The 16,284-nt window shown below is 56.9% G+C and overlaps 1 protein-coding gene across 1 annotated transcript in view; it reads left to right on the top strand.

The window, feature by feature from the left end:
- PLEKHA6 (pleckstrin homology domain containing A6) overlaps positions 1–16,284 on the top strand; it is a 135,165-nt gene that overhangs the window by 104,257 nt on the left and 14,624 nt on the right. The window contains 10 exon segments of the mRNA XM_058669050.1: positions 1,535–1,677; positions 4,207–4,677; positions 5,599–6,118; positions 6,446–6,532; positions 7,897–7,950; positions 12,059–12,139; positions 12,904–12,972; positions 13,982–14,062; positions 14,328–14,477; positions 15,237–15,332. Coding sequence (XP_058525033.1) covers positions 1,535–1,677; positions 4,207–4,677; positions 5,599–6,118; positions 6,446–6,532; positions 7,897–7,950; positions 12,059–12,139; positions 12,904–12,972; positions 13,982–14,062; positions 14,328–14,477; positions 15,237–15,332 — 1,752 coding nt within the window.

Genomic DNA, 16,284 nt, shown 5'->3' with positions numbered 1-16,284 from the left:
AGCCATCAATAGCTCCGTCTTTTCCCAGGCCCTCTGTTGTCCCCCATCCCTGTGGGCTTGTGCTTATTCCTTGTTCCCTGTGTCAGGTTTTGTCCCTTAGTGTGGCTGGGAACTCCTCAAGTGTGAGGGTGGGAGCATCTTTCCCATCCCTGAGCCCCATGTCCCAGCTCACGCTCTTAGCCACTCCCTGGGTGCTCACTGAATTGATGGATTCATTGGCTGCCTACTCCCCCCTCCCCCACACAGTCCTCTGGTACCATCCGTACAATAGCCCTGCACTCTCCACACAGCAGCCTGCTGGGCCCCTACCCTCCCAACCCTGTGCAGGTTCAAGTCCCTGCTGCTCCTTAGCTACCCTGCCTTTCGGTCAGCGACTCCCCCACCTGTTCCCCCACTTCCGGGCTCTGCCCACGTGCTGGGCACCACCTACAACCTGGCAAGGGGATTCTGAGAAGGTGGCCTTTCCTGGCATGGAGAAGGCTATCGGGGAGCTGGGGGCAGGTGGAGAGAACCCCAGGAAGGTGGGCTAGAGGTTGGAGTGAGGCTCCCCTTGGAGACTCTGAATCACCCCTACTTCTCCGATCATATCAGATAAACCAGCCCATGTGCCTTCCTGGCAGAATGGGGGTCTTGCCCAAGGGAGAGTGTTGAGGTCCTGGCAAGAATCCAGTCTTGGGGCTTCTTTTCCATGTGGCCTTGAATTTCATTTCCCATTAAGTGGCTTCATCAATTAAGGCCAGAGGCAAAAGCAAACAAACAAACAACAACAATAATAAAACCAGCTTGTCTGCAGCTGTGGGGCTGGTGGGAGAGCCAGCTTCCCAGGCTCGCTGGTCCAGCTTCCCAGGTACTCCCTGGGAAGCTGAGCCGGGCACTGTTGGGTGCTATGGTCCCCAGCAGTGACCCTGGGGAGAAGGGACCCATCCGAATCCCACCTGCTTCCTGCCAACCTGGTCTGTCTCTCCCTCTGATGTTCGGTCGACCTGCTCTCTGCTTCTCCCCCTTCTGACTGCGTGAGGACCCCTCCTCTGGACAGGAGCTCCCTTCTGGGTTCCCGCCCGCTGTGCCTGCTCGTGGCCGCCAACTAGGTAGTATGCTCTGTCTGTATGCCAGTGCATGCACTTGCACGCCTTGGAGGGGGCATGGAGGAAGCACCGTGGTGAGGCTGGGAGGAGGTTGGCTTGCACTGGGGGTCGCTTCCCACAAGCGCTTGTCTTTCATAGCTGCCTGGGGCTGAGGAGAGAATAGGTGTGGGAGTTGTAGGCATAGCAGGTGGGCTCAGCTGGCTTGCAGGCTGCCTGGTGGCATGCAGAAAGCTGGCTAAAGCAGCTTCCTGGGTGCTCGCTGGTGTACACAGGAGTGCTGCAGGCCACCCTCCTTGGCTGGCTCCCCAGCTCCTGTGAGAAATAAGCTGCTGGCCAGGCCATAGCCCACTGACCACCCCTGCTGGGGTGTTGGTATCCTCTCCCTGCAGGTGACTGTGTGCTGGGTGGAGGAGCCGGGGGCCAGCTCCACGCGCTGCCTCTCCCCACAGGCTGAGCATGCCGGCGTCCGCACCTACTTCTTCAGTGCGGAGAGCCCCGAGGAGCAGGAGGCCTGGATCCAGGCCATGGGGGAGGCGGCCCGCGTCCAGATCCCTCCAGCCCAGAAGGCGGCACCTCAACCTGGGCGCCACAGGTGCGTGCCAGGGGACTGGCCCAGCTGGGGCAGGGTGGGAAGGGGAGGAAGAGGATGGAGCCCAGTTTTTGCACCATGGCATGGCTGAACACAGCTGGAGCCTCTGAGAGTTGACACCACATGTCCCCTTGCATTCGAGCAGGGGCCTAGCTAAAGCACGTCCAAGCTCACATCTCCACGGTGACCAGCACCTCCTCGCTTCTCTTCTTTCCTCTTCTTCCCTTCCTTCCTTTCTTCCTTCCTCCTTTCTTTTTCTTTCCTTCTTTCCTTCCTTCCTCCCTCCCCCCTCCCTCCCTTCCTTTCTTCCTTTGTTTCTTTGTCTCTCTTTTCTTGTTTTTTAAATATCTATGTACTTTTTTGGAAGGCAGAGTGACAAAGAGAAGGGGAGAGTCACAGAGAGACTTTTCACTCCACTGGTTCCCTCCGCAGTTGCCAGCGATGCCTGGAGCTGAGCCAGGCTCAGGCGGGGAGCCAGGAGCATCATGCAGTCTCCTGAGCGGGCGGCAGGAGCCTCAACACCTGAGCTGTTGTTAGCCGCCTCTGCTACACGGGTGAGGGGGTGGATGGGAAGCAGAGTAGCCAGACTGCGAACCAGGCGATGACGCTGGACTCCCATGTGGCCACTTTAACTCACTGCCCATGGTCTCCCCACTTATCCATTCCATTTTTATTTTTAAAATGTATTGACTTTTATTTAAAAGGTAGATTTACAGGGAGAAAAAGAAACATGTAGAGTTTTCTTTCACTGGTTCACTCCCCAAAAGGCCACAATAGCCAGAGCTGAGCCGATCTGAAGCTAGGAGCCAGGAGCTTCACCTGGGTCTCCCACATGAGTGCACAGTCTGCATGACTTGGGCCATCCCCTGCTGCTTTCTCAGGCACAATAGCGGAGAGCTGGATCAGTAGTGGAGCATCCAGGACTCAAACTGGCACCAGTATGGTATGCTGGGCACTGCGGGCAGAGACTTAACTTGCTATACCACAGCACTGCCCCCCACCCCCAGCTTGGGCTGGAGGAGAGAAGCCAGGTTCCAGAGGCCTGCCCCAAAGCCAAAGGGCAGAATCTTCTGCTTGTTTTTCTTAGTTATGTGCTTAAGCACATAGCCTTCAGAGGAAGACTTCGAAGTCTGAGTTCTAACCTGGCTATTTGGGTACAACGTGACCTCAGCAAGTGTACACAAATTGACCTCTCTGAACCCGGGGTTTCCTCTCCCATCCTCCCGGGCCAGCTGTGAGGAGCTTGGCGTGTAGTGAGCGCCTCACAAGGTCGCTGGCTGCCAGCATTCTCTTCTCCCACCCATCCTCAGCCGGGCTCGGCGCCCGCCTCGCCTTACACCAAGCACAGACTCCGGAGAGAAGTGTTAGCGGGGAATTTTACAGTGTAGACTACAAGTCGATTCCCATGTCTTGGAAATGTTTACCCAGCAGCATTTTGGTGAGGACGCTTAACTGGGAGCTGTGGGAAAGAAGTTGTTGGCAGCGTCTGTGTGGGTTTCCGGCAGGGGTGTGCATCTGTCCATCGCACAGGTGCCATCGCCACGCCCAGGGAGGGAGGCTCAAGGCAGGGTGCTGGGGCCTCGAGGGTGTGAACACCACCTCGTGCCTGCCTTTTCCGGGGGGAAGGCAGCCCCGGAAGAAAAGTGAGTTGGAGGCAAAAACTCACACATTTGTATCTGCTTGCAAGTTTAGGGCCAACGACATTCTTCTTTAAAATATTTATTTTGTTTTTATTGGAAAGTCAGATTTACAGAGTGAAGGAGAGACAGAGAGAAAGATCCTCCATCTGTTGGTTCACTCCCTAAGTGGCCACAATGTCTGGAGCTGAGCTGACCCAAAGCCAGGAGACAGAAGCCTCTTCCAGGTTTCCCATGCGGGTGCAGGGTCCCAAGGCTTTGGGCTGTCCTCGACTGCTTTCCCAGGCCATAGGCACAGACTTGGAAGGGAAGTGGAGCAACCGGGATATGAACTGGTGCCCATATAGGATCCTAGGTGTGCAAGATGAAGACTTTTGCTGCTAGGCTACTGTGCTAAGCCCAAGGGGCAGTCATTTCTGTTCCAGTTGGCTGCCATGTTCTGTCCCACAGCCACCCGAGGAAGGGTAGGCGAGAGATGGAGCTGACCTGTGCCAAGCCCTGTGGCTGGGGCAACAGGGCAGCTGCTGTTTGGGGGTTTTGCTTCTCAGGGAAGTGAGCTTGTGCTGGTGCTGGGGGCAGGCGACAGAGGAGGCCAGACTGGGTGAGGTTAGTCTTGGCCACAGTTGGGTCTATGGGGGAGGCACAAGGGACCACCAAAGCGCCGGCAGGAAGAAGAGGCACGTGGAGCATAACACGGGGTCATTTCCTTGGCCTCAGCAAGATTAAGCCTGGTATTTGGGCAGTTACTGAATCCTGTCCTGTGGCTACCGTTCTGGCTGTCCCCTCTTTGTTCATTTATTTCCCCCTCTCCAGTCTACTGCCCCGCTGCCCTCTGCCCACCTCCACCCCGGGCAGGGGTCACTCACAGCCCCCCCCCCTCCTTGGTGTCCCGCAGCCAGGAGAAACCGGACTCAGAAAACATCCCCCCAGGGAAGCAACGCCCGCAGCCGCTGCACAACAGCCTGAGCAAGCCCGAGCCTGAGGCCAAGACCCGCGGCGAGGGCGACGGCCGGGGCTGCGAGAAGGTGGAGCGGAGGCCCGAGCTCAAGAAGGAGCCCCTGGTGAAAGCCAACGGCGTGCCAGCCGGACCCGAGCCAGGCTCGGAGCCGGGCAGCCCGTACCCCGAGGGCCCCAGGGTCCCAGGGGGTGGGGAGCAGCCGGCCCAGCCCAATGGCTGGCAGTACAGCTCCCCCAGCCGGCCCGCGAGCACCGCGTTCCCGCCGCAGGATGCGGAGAGCGGCTGCCGGCGGAGCTTCCCGCCGCGCACCAACCCGGACAAGATCGCCCAGCGCAAGAGCTCCATGAACCAGCTGCAGCAGTGGGTGAACCTGCGCCGGGGCGTGCCCCCGCCAGAAGACCTGCGGAGGTGAGGCCTAGCTAGGGTGAGGTGTGTGAGGACTGGCGCTTACCCTGTTGGGAACCTTCTAGAAACCAGACTAATAGCAGCCTGCCGGCCCCCAACCCCCTTTCCCACCCAGGGCTCCATCTGTACAGTTTGACCACTGCCCTCTCAGTCTCCTCCCTGCACAAGAAGGGGCCAAGCACCCCGGAGCGTCTCCCCAAGGTGGTCGTTGGGATTGTTTTAAGCAGACCCCTCCCTTCCCCCTCTGCCCGCCCCGCCCCTTTGCCAGATGTACTTGGAAGCCGTTATTTACACAAAGTGACATTTAAATGCAGTCAGAGCTGCTGCTTGGTCCCAACCTCTATGGCTTTCATTTGGGTTTGCAGCTGCGCCCGGGTTCGGCCCTGCCTCCCTGGCCAGCAGGGGCCAGCGGGGAAAGGCTGGCCTGGAGGAGCCCGCCCTCCAGCGGCCGAAGTTGCAGCTCACTGTCAGTGGGGACACACCTGGGGGCGGCTGGCCGCTCTTTGCCCAGGACCCTGCCATTCTTTGAGAAGCAGGCCTTCGCTGTCTGATGTGTTGCCCTCCTCTGGGGACCTGGTGGACTTTCCTCCACCTCCTCTCTCAGGCAGGAACAGAAACAGTCACCAAGGAGCATTCTATTTGTTGTTGTTGTTTTTATTGTTGTTTTTAGAGGGTGGAAGGTGTGCGTGGTACAGTCTCCGGTTTCAGGGAGCCAATTAAGGTCTTCCCTCAGGATTGACTGAAACGCAGCCCATGCCTGGCCATGTCTGTGTGCTCCCAGGGCCGGCCCGGGCACCACTTCACCTGCTGAGACCACCCTGCTCCCAGCCTCAGGGCTGGAGATGGGGCTGGGGTGCCAGGGTAGGATGAGTGGAGATGTGCCCGCAGTAGCTGCCTGCCTGACAGCTGTCCCCATTCTCTCAGCCCCTCCAGGTTCTATCCTGTGTCCCGCAGAGTCCCAGACTATTACAACCCCTACTCTTCCCAGTACCCGGAGGATTACCAGTACTACCCGCCGGGTGTGCGGCCGGAGAGCATCTGCTCTGTGCCCGCCTACGATCGGATCAGCCCGCCCTGGGCGCTGGAGGACAAACGGCACCCCTTCCGCAACGGGGGCGGGCCCGCCTACCAGCTGCGTGAGTGGAAGGAGCCCGCTGGCTACGGCCGCCCGGATGGCACCATGTGGGTCTCCAGCCCCTCCCGGCAGCCCGTCTACTACGACGAACTGGACGCAGCCTCGAGCTCCCTGCGCCGCCTGTCACTGCAGCCCCGCTCCCACTCGGTGCCTCGCTCGCCCAGCCAGGGCTCCTACAGCCGCACCACCCGCATCTACTCCCCCGCCCGCTCGCCCAGTGCCCGTTTCGACAGGCTGCCCCCTCGCAGCGAGGACATCTACGTGGACCCAGCTGCCTACGTGATGAGGAGGTCCATCAGCTCCCCCAAGGTGAGCTGCAGCCTGCCCCCTCCTTCCTAGGAGCCTGAAAGGCCACCTGCTCAGAAGATGAGGTGCCATGGTGTGGCTCTCCTGATGGCAGGGCCAGTCACATCCTCCCGTGAGCCACTGGCCAGCAGGAACAGCACTCTGCTGCCCCCACGTCCAGCTCATGCCATTAGCTGTGCTGTGCCTTGAGGAAGGCAGACAGAGCCCTCCTGGCTTTTCAGATCCTGAGGACCTGGGAGCTGCTGAGTTGGCTCTGGACAGGAGATGACCATCCCTGACCTTGGCCTCCAGCCGACTCCTCTTACTTCTGCGATACCCTTTCTCTTCCAGTATGATTACCTGGGAGACAGGCGGCCGGCCCCGGCGGGACTCTTCCCCCACAACTACCCGCCATCCCCCTCGGTCCACGATAAGATGGTATGTCTGGTCCCCTCTGCCGTCTCATCCCTGCCTCCAGCCAAGAAGGAGCTCACTGGGGCCAGCCAGGGGTTATTCTGTGGCCAGTGCCCGGCCCCTGGTGTTCAGCAGGGACAGTCTCTGTCCTGATACACTCAGCCCCCCCTGCAGCTTGCAGGAGAAGCAGTTTCTAGAATGGGGCTTGGCTGGAAAATCAGGCTCACACGCTCAGTGGCAGGAATGTTTAGCATTTTCCTTCTGACTGTATTGGTGTGCTTTGCCTAGGAGCCCCTTTTGGGGAGAGAGACCAAGGTGTAGCTTGGGGAGAGATTTTCCGAACCGTGCCCACTCCCTTCTATGCCTTCCCCGCTCTGTTCCTGGCTCTCACTGTAATTTGTTCTCCTGCGGGTTTTTGCCTCCTCCAGCAGAACTCAGCACACACATATTCCACTCGGGTGGGTGTGGGGAGGCCCTGGGGCCAATAGGCAGAATTTCAGTCCCCGAAAAGCTGTTGCTGACCCCTTTCCATATGTGGGGTCTTCAAAAAGTTCATGGAAAATGGCACTTTATGAAAATATATATGGATCTTAAAAAAGAAAAAAGGGTGACATAAAAAGAGGGGGAGGAGGAGAGAGAGCCTCTACCCACTGGTTCTGTCACCAGATTCCCTGGGCAGAGTCAGGCCAAAGCAGGGAATGCTAAACTCCATCCCACGTGGGTGGCAGGGCCCCGAGTGCATGGGCCATTGTTTGCTACCTTCCCAGGCGCCTTAGCAGGAAGCTGGATTGGAAGAGGAGCAGCTGGAACCCAGTTCGGCACTCCAATATGAAGACGTGTGCATTCTAAGCTGAGGCTTAATGCCTTGTGCCGCATCATGCACATAGATTCCTATGTGACTTTTTTCCCCCAGTATAAAAGTGTACCTGTCCACTCCGTTTTCCGTGAACTTTTCGAGGTACTCTTGTGTATACACCTGCAGGCCAGGTGGAGGATGCTACACGGGCGAGGTGGGCTGCAGCTCCTCCCTCCCTCCAAATTCTCTCTCTGCCAGCACACAAACTCTATCACCTTAGCTGCCAGAAAATGCACCCCTACAAGAACAACCAATTCTCCCTGCTCCAGAAACTCGGAATGGCTAACAAGAGCTGGCTAGGGAACCTCCCTGGTGACCAGCTCTCTCAGAGAGCAAGGCATCTGTCCCTCCTCGCCCTGGCCCAGCATCCTGGCCCCCTCCCTTCCCCAGAAGTCCTTAGGGCCAAAACAGGCCTCGCTCCTTCCTTCCTCAACCACTCGTTAACTGCTTTGCTTCTTTTTCATTGTTTTCTTTTGTGTGTTCCTGTTTGTTTGTGTTGCTGTTGGGCCTCTGGGCCTCGGGTTCCGGGTAGGATGAACTATTAGATCTTCAATTGCAAAGAAACCTAGAGTATTTGGATCAGCAGGTAGGCAGAGCTGGCACCCCTTGTCCCCAACCCCGCTCCCCATTCCACCCACCCGTGCCGCCTCTTTCAGGCAGTTGACGACTCTGGTTGGTACAACCTGGATGCCACCAAGAGTGTGGCTTTGCTCTTCAGGCCTCTCCTCTTCCAAGCCCTCCAGGGGCAGCTGGGAGTTAGTTTCCTGGAGAAAAAGACATAATAAATGGGCCCATGAATAATGAATGCCAACTGCTATTTCTCCTGTGTGCAGTCCAGATGGAAAGTGCCCCAGAGAGGGGTGGGGGGAAGCTGGTGGAAATTAGCATTTTTGCTGGACAGGGAGGGCATGGGCCTGAGATGGCAGGGATTTGGTGCCACCAGAATTTGGGAAATGGTTACAGCCCCCAGCTTGTGATGAGATGCCTTAGAAACAGGCCTGGAGAGGCACCCAAGGGTGCCTGGCAAATTGAATGCTCCTTCAGCACACACCAGGAGTCTTCCAACAGTTTGTGGGCATTGCATGTTCTGGAGAACATCATGCACAGATTACAGGGGTTTGGGCCCCCAAATAGACTTATCTGTTAATTCCGTTTTGCTACGAACTCTTTGAAGTCCCCTTGTGTTTCTTAAAGCTCTTGGTTACGGTCCCTCTCCCTGCCTCCAGGACACAGTGCAGTTGGCTACAGGTGAGCAAGCAGGCCGGGCAGTGAGTGTCCCAGGAGATGGAGGCGATCAGCTTCCCTGAGCACCCAACTCTGGGGCACTGACCCTTGACTTCTGTGGGCTCAAGGAGGGCTGCAGTATTGATGCAGTATAGATGGGCCAAGGACCAGAGGGCTGGGAATATCTGTGAGCGCATCCCCCATGCCGCAGATCACAGGGGGCCTGGTCTCACATGACACTGTCTCCAGGGGCAGGGCAGCAGGAGTGGTCATGGCAGCACTGGATGTGGTGGCAAACACCCAGCAGATGCCAGCTCATTTAATCTTTGAAACAGCCCATCCAGATGGGTGCTGTGGCCATCCCTGTATCCAAGGGGATAACGGAAGCACAGAGAGGCTTCCAGAGCATGCTGGGGACACATAGACAGCAAACCCCGATGCCTGAGAGGTGGCTCTGAGCTTGGAATGCAGTTTGCAGTCAGGACACCCTCCTGTGTGTGGCAGAGCCGAGGTAGAATCCCGACTCCTGTGGTTTCGGGTTCTTCCTGTGGCAGACACAATATAAGCTTGGCATCAGATGCTAGAGTGCACTGCTGCCATGCCCGCAAGACCCATGGACCCTGGGCCTCCACATCACAATGAGATTCCCCTTGTGGGTGACCAGGGAGCAGCAGTGTCTATGACCAGTCAGCAGGGATGGCTCCTGCCCCTAACAACCTGGCATGCTGGCTCCATAAGGGACATGGGACATCCACACCGTGAGCACTATAGTCCCTGTGGGGGATGAGTCCCTGGGGACCACCTAGGGCAGAGCTGGAAAGCACAGGAACCCCAGGGAGCAAATCAGGTCAGCCATGCCCAGTCGGGGTAGGGAGGGCAGCAGACTTCAATGTGACCCAGGCACGAAGTCTTCCCTCTGGCTCTGTGTTTGGCTCCTTCACCCATGATACCTGGCTGTCGAGGGCATTTGGTTCAGACAGGGGAGCCCCTTCCTGGGGGTCTCTGGCTCCACAGAGGGGCTGAGCATCCAACTGGGACCTTTGGGCATAACCTTTCAGAGGACCCTGCCCCTCCTGGGTAGAAGTGACATCCCTCAAAGGCTGCCTTACGTGACAACAAGAATTGAGGTACCTGCTGTCTGACTTGGCCCTACAGCCCCAGGATCTTTGGGATCTTTTGGAAGTGTCACTCAGTGCCTCTGGCCCCTTGCTGTCTCAACTACAAAAAGAACCTGCCCTTTCTACCCTGGGGAGGTGAATGACTGAGTTTTTTGTCATGCATGACAGGGAGTGGTGACTGCTGTTAGGGTCCCCCACCAAGCCAGGTGTGATTTCCAGCAACCTGTCCACCATTTTGGAGGGACAGAGGTGATACCTGGAGATCCTCCCAGAGATCCTCCCACACTCACACAGCATTCCTGCTTCATGCTTTTGTCGTTTTGACCAGGGCTGGGGGCCTTTTTATTCCCAGGGCCATGTGGATATTTGTGACATCGTTCACAGGCCATTCAGAATTCTCAGCAGAAAAGCTGGGGTCCCCAGCTGCACGCCCCCCTTGGCAGTGCTGGATCACAGGATTTCATGGGTCTTAGGCAGCCTGCAGGCCAGACGCTCCCCACCCCTGACTAGAGCTGCTCAAGGAGGGAGGAGATGAGAGGATGCCCTCGGAGGGCCCAGCCTCCCACGTCCTCTGGAAAGCTCATGTGTAGGTAGATCTGCCTTGTCCTTGCACACCCACACACATACACATACACCATATACCATGCACACCCCCATAGGAAGCATCATGTTACACACACCCTGCATATAGTCATACATACACCATATACACAGGAAACATAACCTTATGTACACACATAAGCCACATTCAGGCATGCATACACCAACCACATACACCATACACATGTACACTCATACACACTCACACACAAGAAACATAACCACACACACAGACTACATAGTTAAACACATGCATACCATTACAGTCACACACTATGTACAGTCATACTTGCACACCGTACCCACATGTACACCCCATACACAAGAAACAACCTCACCCACATGCAGGAAACACCATACACACACCATACACACACCATACACACATGCACACCCCACATGCAGGAAACACAACCATACACATAACACACAAACACACACAAGATGGGAACAGGACTGGGTCTTTACCAAAGATGTAGTTGACTGTGAAATTCATTTATCTGAGAGGCAGACAGAGAAGGACAGAAAGAGCTCCCATCCAGTGCATCACTCCTGAAGTGCCACCGTGGCCAGGAACTCACTCTGGACCTCCCACACGAGTGGCAGGAACCCGATCCCTGGAGCCCTTTGTCATCTGCCACCCATGAACAGGAAACTGGAATCCTAAGCTGGAGTTCAGGATGGAAACCCAGGTGCTCCAATGGGCAGGGGTAGGGTGCAGATGTCCAACAGGTGTCTTAGACGCCAAGCTAAACCGTGAGCCTTCCTGCTAGCTTTTTACAAAGACTTGTAAAAATCCCTACCTGAGTTAAACAGGTAGGAAAGTGAACCTTAGAGAAGGTTCTTAAAATCTGCAGACCCTGCAGACAGGTGGGGCTGCCCTTGGCCTGGCTACAGCACACACAAGCAAGGTTGCATGGGCTGCCACCTAGGAAGGAAACCCAGGGGAGCCTAAACTGTGACCCCAAGGGACCTTCCTTGGCTGTGTCCTCCCACCTCTCATTCACCTTTCCTTTGCAAAAGCTTCTTTTGCACAGTCCCTTCTGCCTCCTGCTGCCTTCTCCTATCGACAGAGTTAAAGGGACATGGCTGGCGACATTCCCTGACACACTTCCTCTGGGCTCCTTTCCCACTGGAACCAGTGAGTGTGGCAGGGAGTGATGGCATTTCAGGTTGATGTGGTTGGACTTGCTGCTCTCTCCCCTCCTTCCCTTCTTTGGTCTGGCAAATAGAGTACCCCCTACCCCCTGTTCCTGAAACGCCAAGCTAAGAGCACACAGTGTCCCCTGTCCCTGGCCTCTCTGCTGGGCCCCAGCATTTCCCAAGAGCCAGCACCCTGGGTGCTGCCTGCCCACTTCTGGAAACTGTTCGAGCACTGGAGGTGACACGTGCCAGGGGTCTCTGCGCTCGCTTCCTGGCAGAGGCCCAGCCAGAGAGCAGTGGGTCCGTGTAGCTCAGCTCTGGGGAGGGCAGCTGCCTGGATGGTCTTTGCCCAGAGTAGTGTGAGGAACTGGGTTCCAGGCCTGGAGTTGACAGCTTTGACCAGTGGTAGAAGCCGCAATAGTCAGAAAGTCTCGAAGGCCGGGCAAGGTCTCCCAGCTGCCTGCAGGACTGCATCCGAGCTGGTCCCAAAGCATCCACGGGGTCCTGGCGGCCCCGGCAGGCGATGCCCTTCCCCTACGCCCAGGTGGGTGCTGGGCCGAGCCCTGCGTGGCGCTGAGTGTGAGTCGTCCGTTCCTTCCTGTGCCGCAGATGAGTGACAGCGAGACACTCATCAGTATGGTGAACCACATGGTGGAGAACTCCTCCCCCAGGGCTCAAGTCTTTATGCAAGTAAGAGCCCGGCCCAGCCCGGCAGCATGTCCCAGCAGCTTGTGCATGGTCGGGCCGCTCCGCCCACTCCTTGGCCAGGGCTCATCTGCTCCATCAGGAGTTGGGCACAGCCACCAGATCACTTTCATTCTCCATGCGCATGGATAATCCTGAGGCCCATTCCCCAAGCCATCGAAACAGCCAGCACCCACATCTCATGCCATGCTGGGGGTCGCATATCGGCTTCTTTGTGTCCAGGAGTTGCATGGTGCATTCACTTGAGCACGCGTTCCTGGGACTCTGTGTGTAATGGATATGACACAGCCAGCCAGTTGCAGCAGCAGCCTCTGGATGTGTCACCACGGCCTGGCCGGGCACTGCTGAGTCTTACCAGGCCTGGTTTAGGTGTGAGTCCTGTGACCAGGTTCTGGCCTCCGGGTCACTGGATCTGCATGTCTCCAATTCTCATTCCTACCAATTTCTGCATCTGGTCTCCATAAACAGTAGTGGATTTACCTGATGTTCTTGGGGTCATTGCTGGCTCAGCAGCACTGCCCCCTCCTCCCCTCCGCCCCTGGCACACAAAGTAGGAGGCAGCACAGAGCATGGGCCGGGGCGGATCCTGATCCAAAACCAGCCTGGCACCGTTGGGGTGGCGTCTGGGCCAGGACCATGGCCAGCTCCAGAGAATTAGCTCAGATGCCTGAGACGGATGCCAACAGAAGGGACAGACAGTGGGTGTGGCAAGACTGTGACATCTGCTTTCCTATGCTTTGTCCCCCCAGGTCCCTCCGTACCCTGATGTGTTCCGGGATGGACTCCACACCTACAAGTTGAACGAGCAAGACACAGATGTAAGGATGGAGTCCCTGGCTCTGTCCGCTCCAGCCTCTGGCTGTTGCCTTCACCCTACCCCCCTCGGAGGACTCTGCCCATCCATCTCTCTGTTCCCGGTGCCTCGTACCCCAGGCACTCTGTTTCCCACCTTCTCCTGTGCTGTCCACTTCCCTGTGCCTCATGCTGGCCTGTGTGTTTCTCCATTGAGTCCTTGTCTGCAGTGGAGGGAAGGTGGACTTGCTGGGCTGTGAGTGCGACAGTCTATTTCCAGGATGAGAAAAAGCACATGGCTCTGGCCCTGCTCTCCGGGCTACCCCAAGGCAGCAGGAGGAGGCGAGGCAGAGGGTGGGCTGCAGAGAAGTGAGGGCCTGTGGGCTGGATCTTGGGAGACAGGTCATCAGTGAAATGGCTTTGGAGTTGAAAGGGCTGCAGGGCAAGGCTGGGCTCTAGGAGGGAGTGAAGGCATGGCAATGCCCAGAGTAGAAGTGAAGATGTAGAAAGCCACGAGTCTGCCTAAGAGAGAAGCTTGACTTAATTTGGTTCCTCTCCATCAACTGCTGACTGGATCTGCCCAGCAGGCCTCAGATGCCTCCAGATTCAGTCACCCAAAGTGCTTGCAAGGAAGAGATGATTTTGGGGTCTCAGGATGAGTGAGCAGAGGGGCCCTGAGGGACCAGTCCATGCTCCCTGCTGCCTGCTCTGCCATCAGCTTAGGTCAGAGGTCCCATCAATTCCTTGGTCCCTTTGTGTTGCAGCCCCTGGGATGGTGGGGTGGGACATGACTCTTAACTCCCTATCCTGACCTGCCAACCAGACACACTTCCTCAAAGAATAAACAAATACACCTTCCCTCCCAAGATGGAGACCCACCCCCTTGCTCCTGGGAGCCTCCAGGGTCAAGGTGAAGACCTCAACGGGGATGAGAAGGCAGGACCCCAGAGGCCAGATCCTGCCAACCCCTCCCAGGTCCCCATCAAACGAGTCCTTCATCCTGTCCCTTCTCCCTCTCTCCCTCTGGGTCTTTAGAAGCTGTTGGGCAAACTGTGTGAGCAGAACAAGATGGTACGAGAGCAGGAACGGCTGGTGCAGCAACTGCGGGCCGAGAAGGTGAGATCTGGGTGGCTGGTGGGGAGGGTGGGAGTTGCTGCTCATGCTGAGAGTTGTGGGAGCTCCGTCCTTCCTTTGGCTTCAGCCCTGGCCCTGGGGACAGAGCTGCTGAAGGGTGCCCCGGGGAAGCAGGGGATGTCGGGGAAGGGGCCTCCACCTGCCTCCTGCCAAGGGTGTCCGCTGAGCTGCCTGCTCCACCTTGGCTGCTGCAAACCCAGAAGGGGCTGTGCAGCACACGGATGCCCTTCCCCCTGCCGGCCCTCAGGAGAGCTTGGAAAGCGCCTTGATGGGAACCCACCAGGAGTTGGAGATGTTCGGCAGCCAGCCCGCCTACCCAGAGAAGCTGCTGCACAAGAAGGAGTCACTGCAGAACCAGCTCATCAACATCCGTGTGGAGTTGTCTCAGGCTACCACGGTAACCTGGGCCTGGGACTCCTGGTGTCCAGGGCCGCTCAGCAGGAACTGCCCCCACCCGAGGGCTCCTGGTATCCAGAGCCACTCACCAGGAGCCCCCACCCTGCCTCGAGGTGTACTGTCCTCATTTGGGGTCTCCTCCGAGAGGAGGCTCGGGCTGCTCCAGAGGCCATCATGCAGCTGTGCACCTGCACTGCACACCCTCCCAGCAGCTCCCACTCTGGTGCAACACCCTCTCCCTATACCGACGTGCCTGCAGGATAGCTAGGAGCTGAGGCCTGCCCTGCTGCTCGGACACCCTGGCCACCAGTTTCTGTCCTCTCCCTTGCAGAGGCAGAGCAGTGGCTACACCGTGGGTCATTCCCCCAAGGGCCCAAGGCAGGTCTTCCAAGGCAGGCTGTGTGGGTAGTGACGGTCAGCAGCCTTGTCTGCAGCTCCCAGGAGGCTATGGACAGAAAGCAGGAAAGTCACTTTAATTTGCAGAGAGCACATGTCCATCCTTGGGCTCTTTGCTGTCCTCCCCGGCTCCACCCCAGGCGAGGCAGAACCCTGGGGGGAATCCGCTTTGGTCTTCTGTTTGCAGTGGGAATTGTTCTTGCACCTTCTGCACAACTGGGCTCTAACATCAGAATATCTCAGTCCAGGCCGCCCCTCTCGCCCCAACAAGGCCTTAGCATACCCTCCCCAGGCCTCCATTGCTGAACAAAGGGAGACAGCCATGGCGAGGACTTTTTTCCCAGTGAACTCCTTTCCCCTGCAGGCTCTGACGAACAGCACCCTGGAGTATGAGAATCTTGAGTTGGAGGTCTCTGCCCTACACGATGACCTCTGGGAACAGCTCAATTTGGATCTGCAGGTGAAGGAGGGCCCCAGGCTGAACAGGGGTCATCTCTGTCCCTGCCTTCTGTCAGCCCTCTAGGCAAAGCAGCTTTCTGTCTCCCTTTGACAATGTTGGAAACTTACTAAGGCCAGGAGTTGGTCCTGGAACAAGAGAGGAGGATCAGGCTGATGGTGGCTGAGCCAGGGTCTCAGGGTTATGATGCTGAGGGGTTCTCTTGCAGTTCCACCAACTCACAGGGAGGAAGAAGCTGAAGTGAAGCCTGGGAGCCTTAAGGTCGCCATCAGGTGTCTTGTCACAGGAAGGATGTTGAAAACAGACATATGAGGTGGACATTTTGTTCAGCCTCTTGGGGTCTGGCTCAATGGCTTAGTGGCTAAAGTTCTTGTCTGGCATGCACCAGGATCCTGTGTGGGCACCAATTCGTATCCCAGCTGCTCCACTTCCATCCAGTTCCCTGTTTGCAGCCTGGGAAAGCAATAGAGGATGGCCCGAAACCTTGGGACCCTGCACCTGCATGGGAGACCCAGAAGCTCATGGCTTCAGATCAGCTCAGCTCCAGCCATGGCAGACATCTGGGGAGTGGGCCAGTGGGTGGAAAGTCTTTCTGTCTCTCCTCTATATATCTGCCTTTCAATAAAAGTAAATAAATCTTTTTTTTAAATGCCTTTTGGGATGTCTACACCTATATCAGAGTTCCTGGGTTCAGTCCCAACTCTGCTCCCAGGATAGCTTCCTGCTGGGTATCAGGACATGATGGTTCAAGTACCCATGCAAGAGACCCAGGCTGAGTTCCAGGAGCCTGCCTTTAGCCTGGCCCAACTCTGCTTGTTGTGGGATTTAGGGAGTGAATCAGCAGATAGGAGATCTCTGTCTCTCAAAAAAAAAAAAAAAAAAAAAAAAAAAAAAGGCAAAACAGGGGCTGGTGCTGTGGTGCACTGGGAGAAGCTGCTGTCTGCAGCACCAGCAT

The sequence above is a fragment of the Ochotona princeps genome, chromosome 10 (assembly GCF_030435755.1).
Source record: "Ochotona princeps isolate mOchPri1 chromosome 10, mOchPri1.hap1, whole genome shotgun sequence".
Lineage (NCBI taxonomy): Eukaryota > Metazoa > Chordata > Mammalia > Lagomorpha > Ochotonidae > Ochotona > Ochotona princeps.
This window is presented reverse-complemented; position numbering and strand designations above follow the sequence as displayed.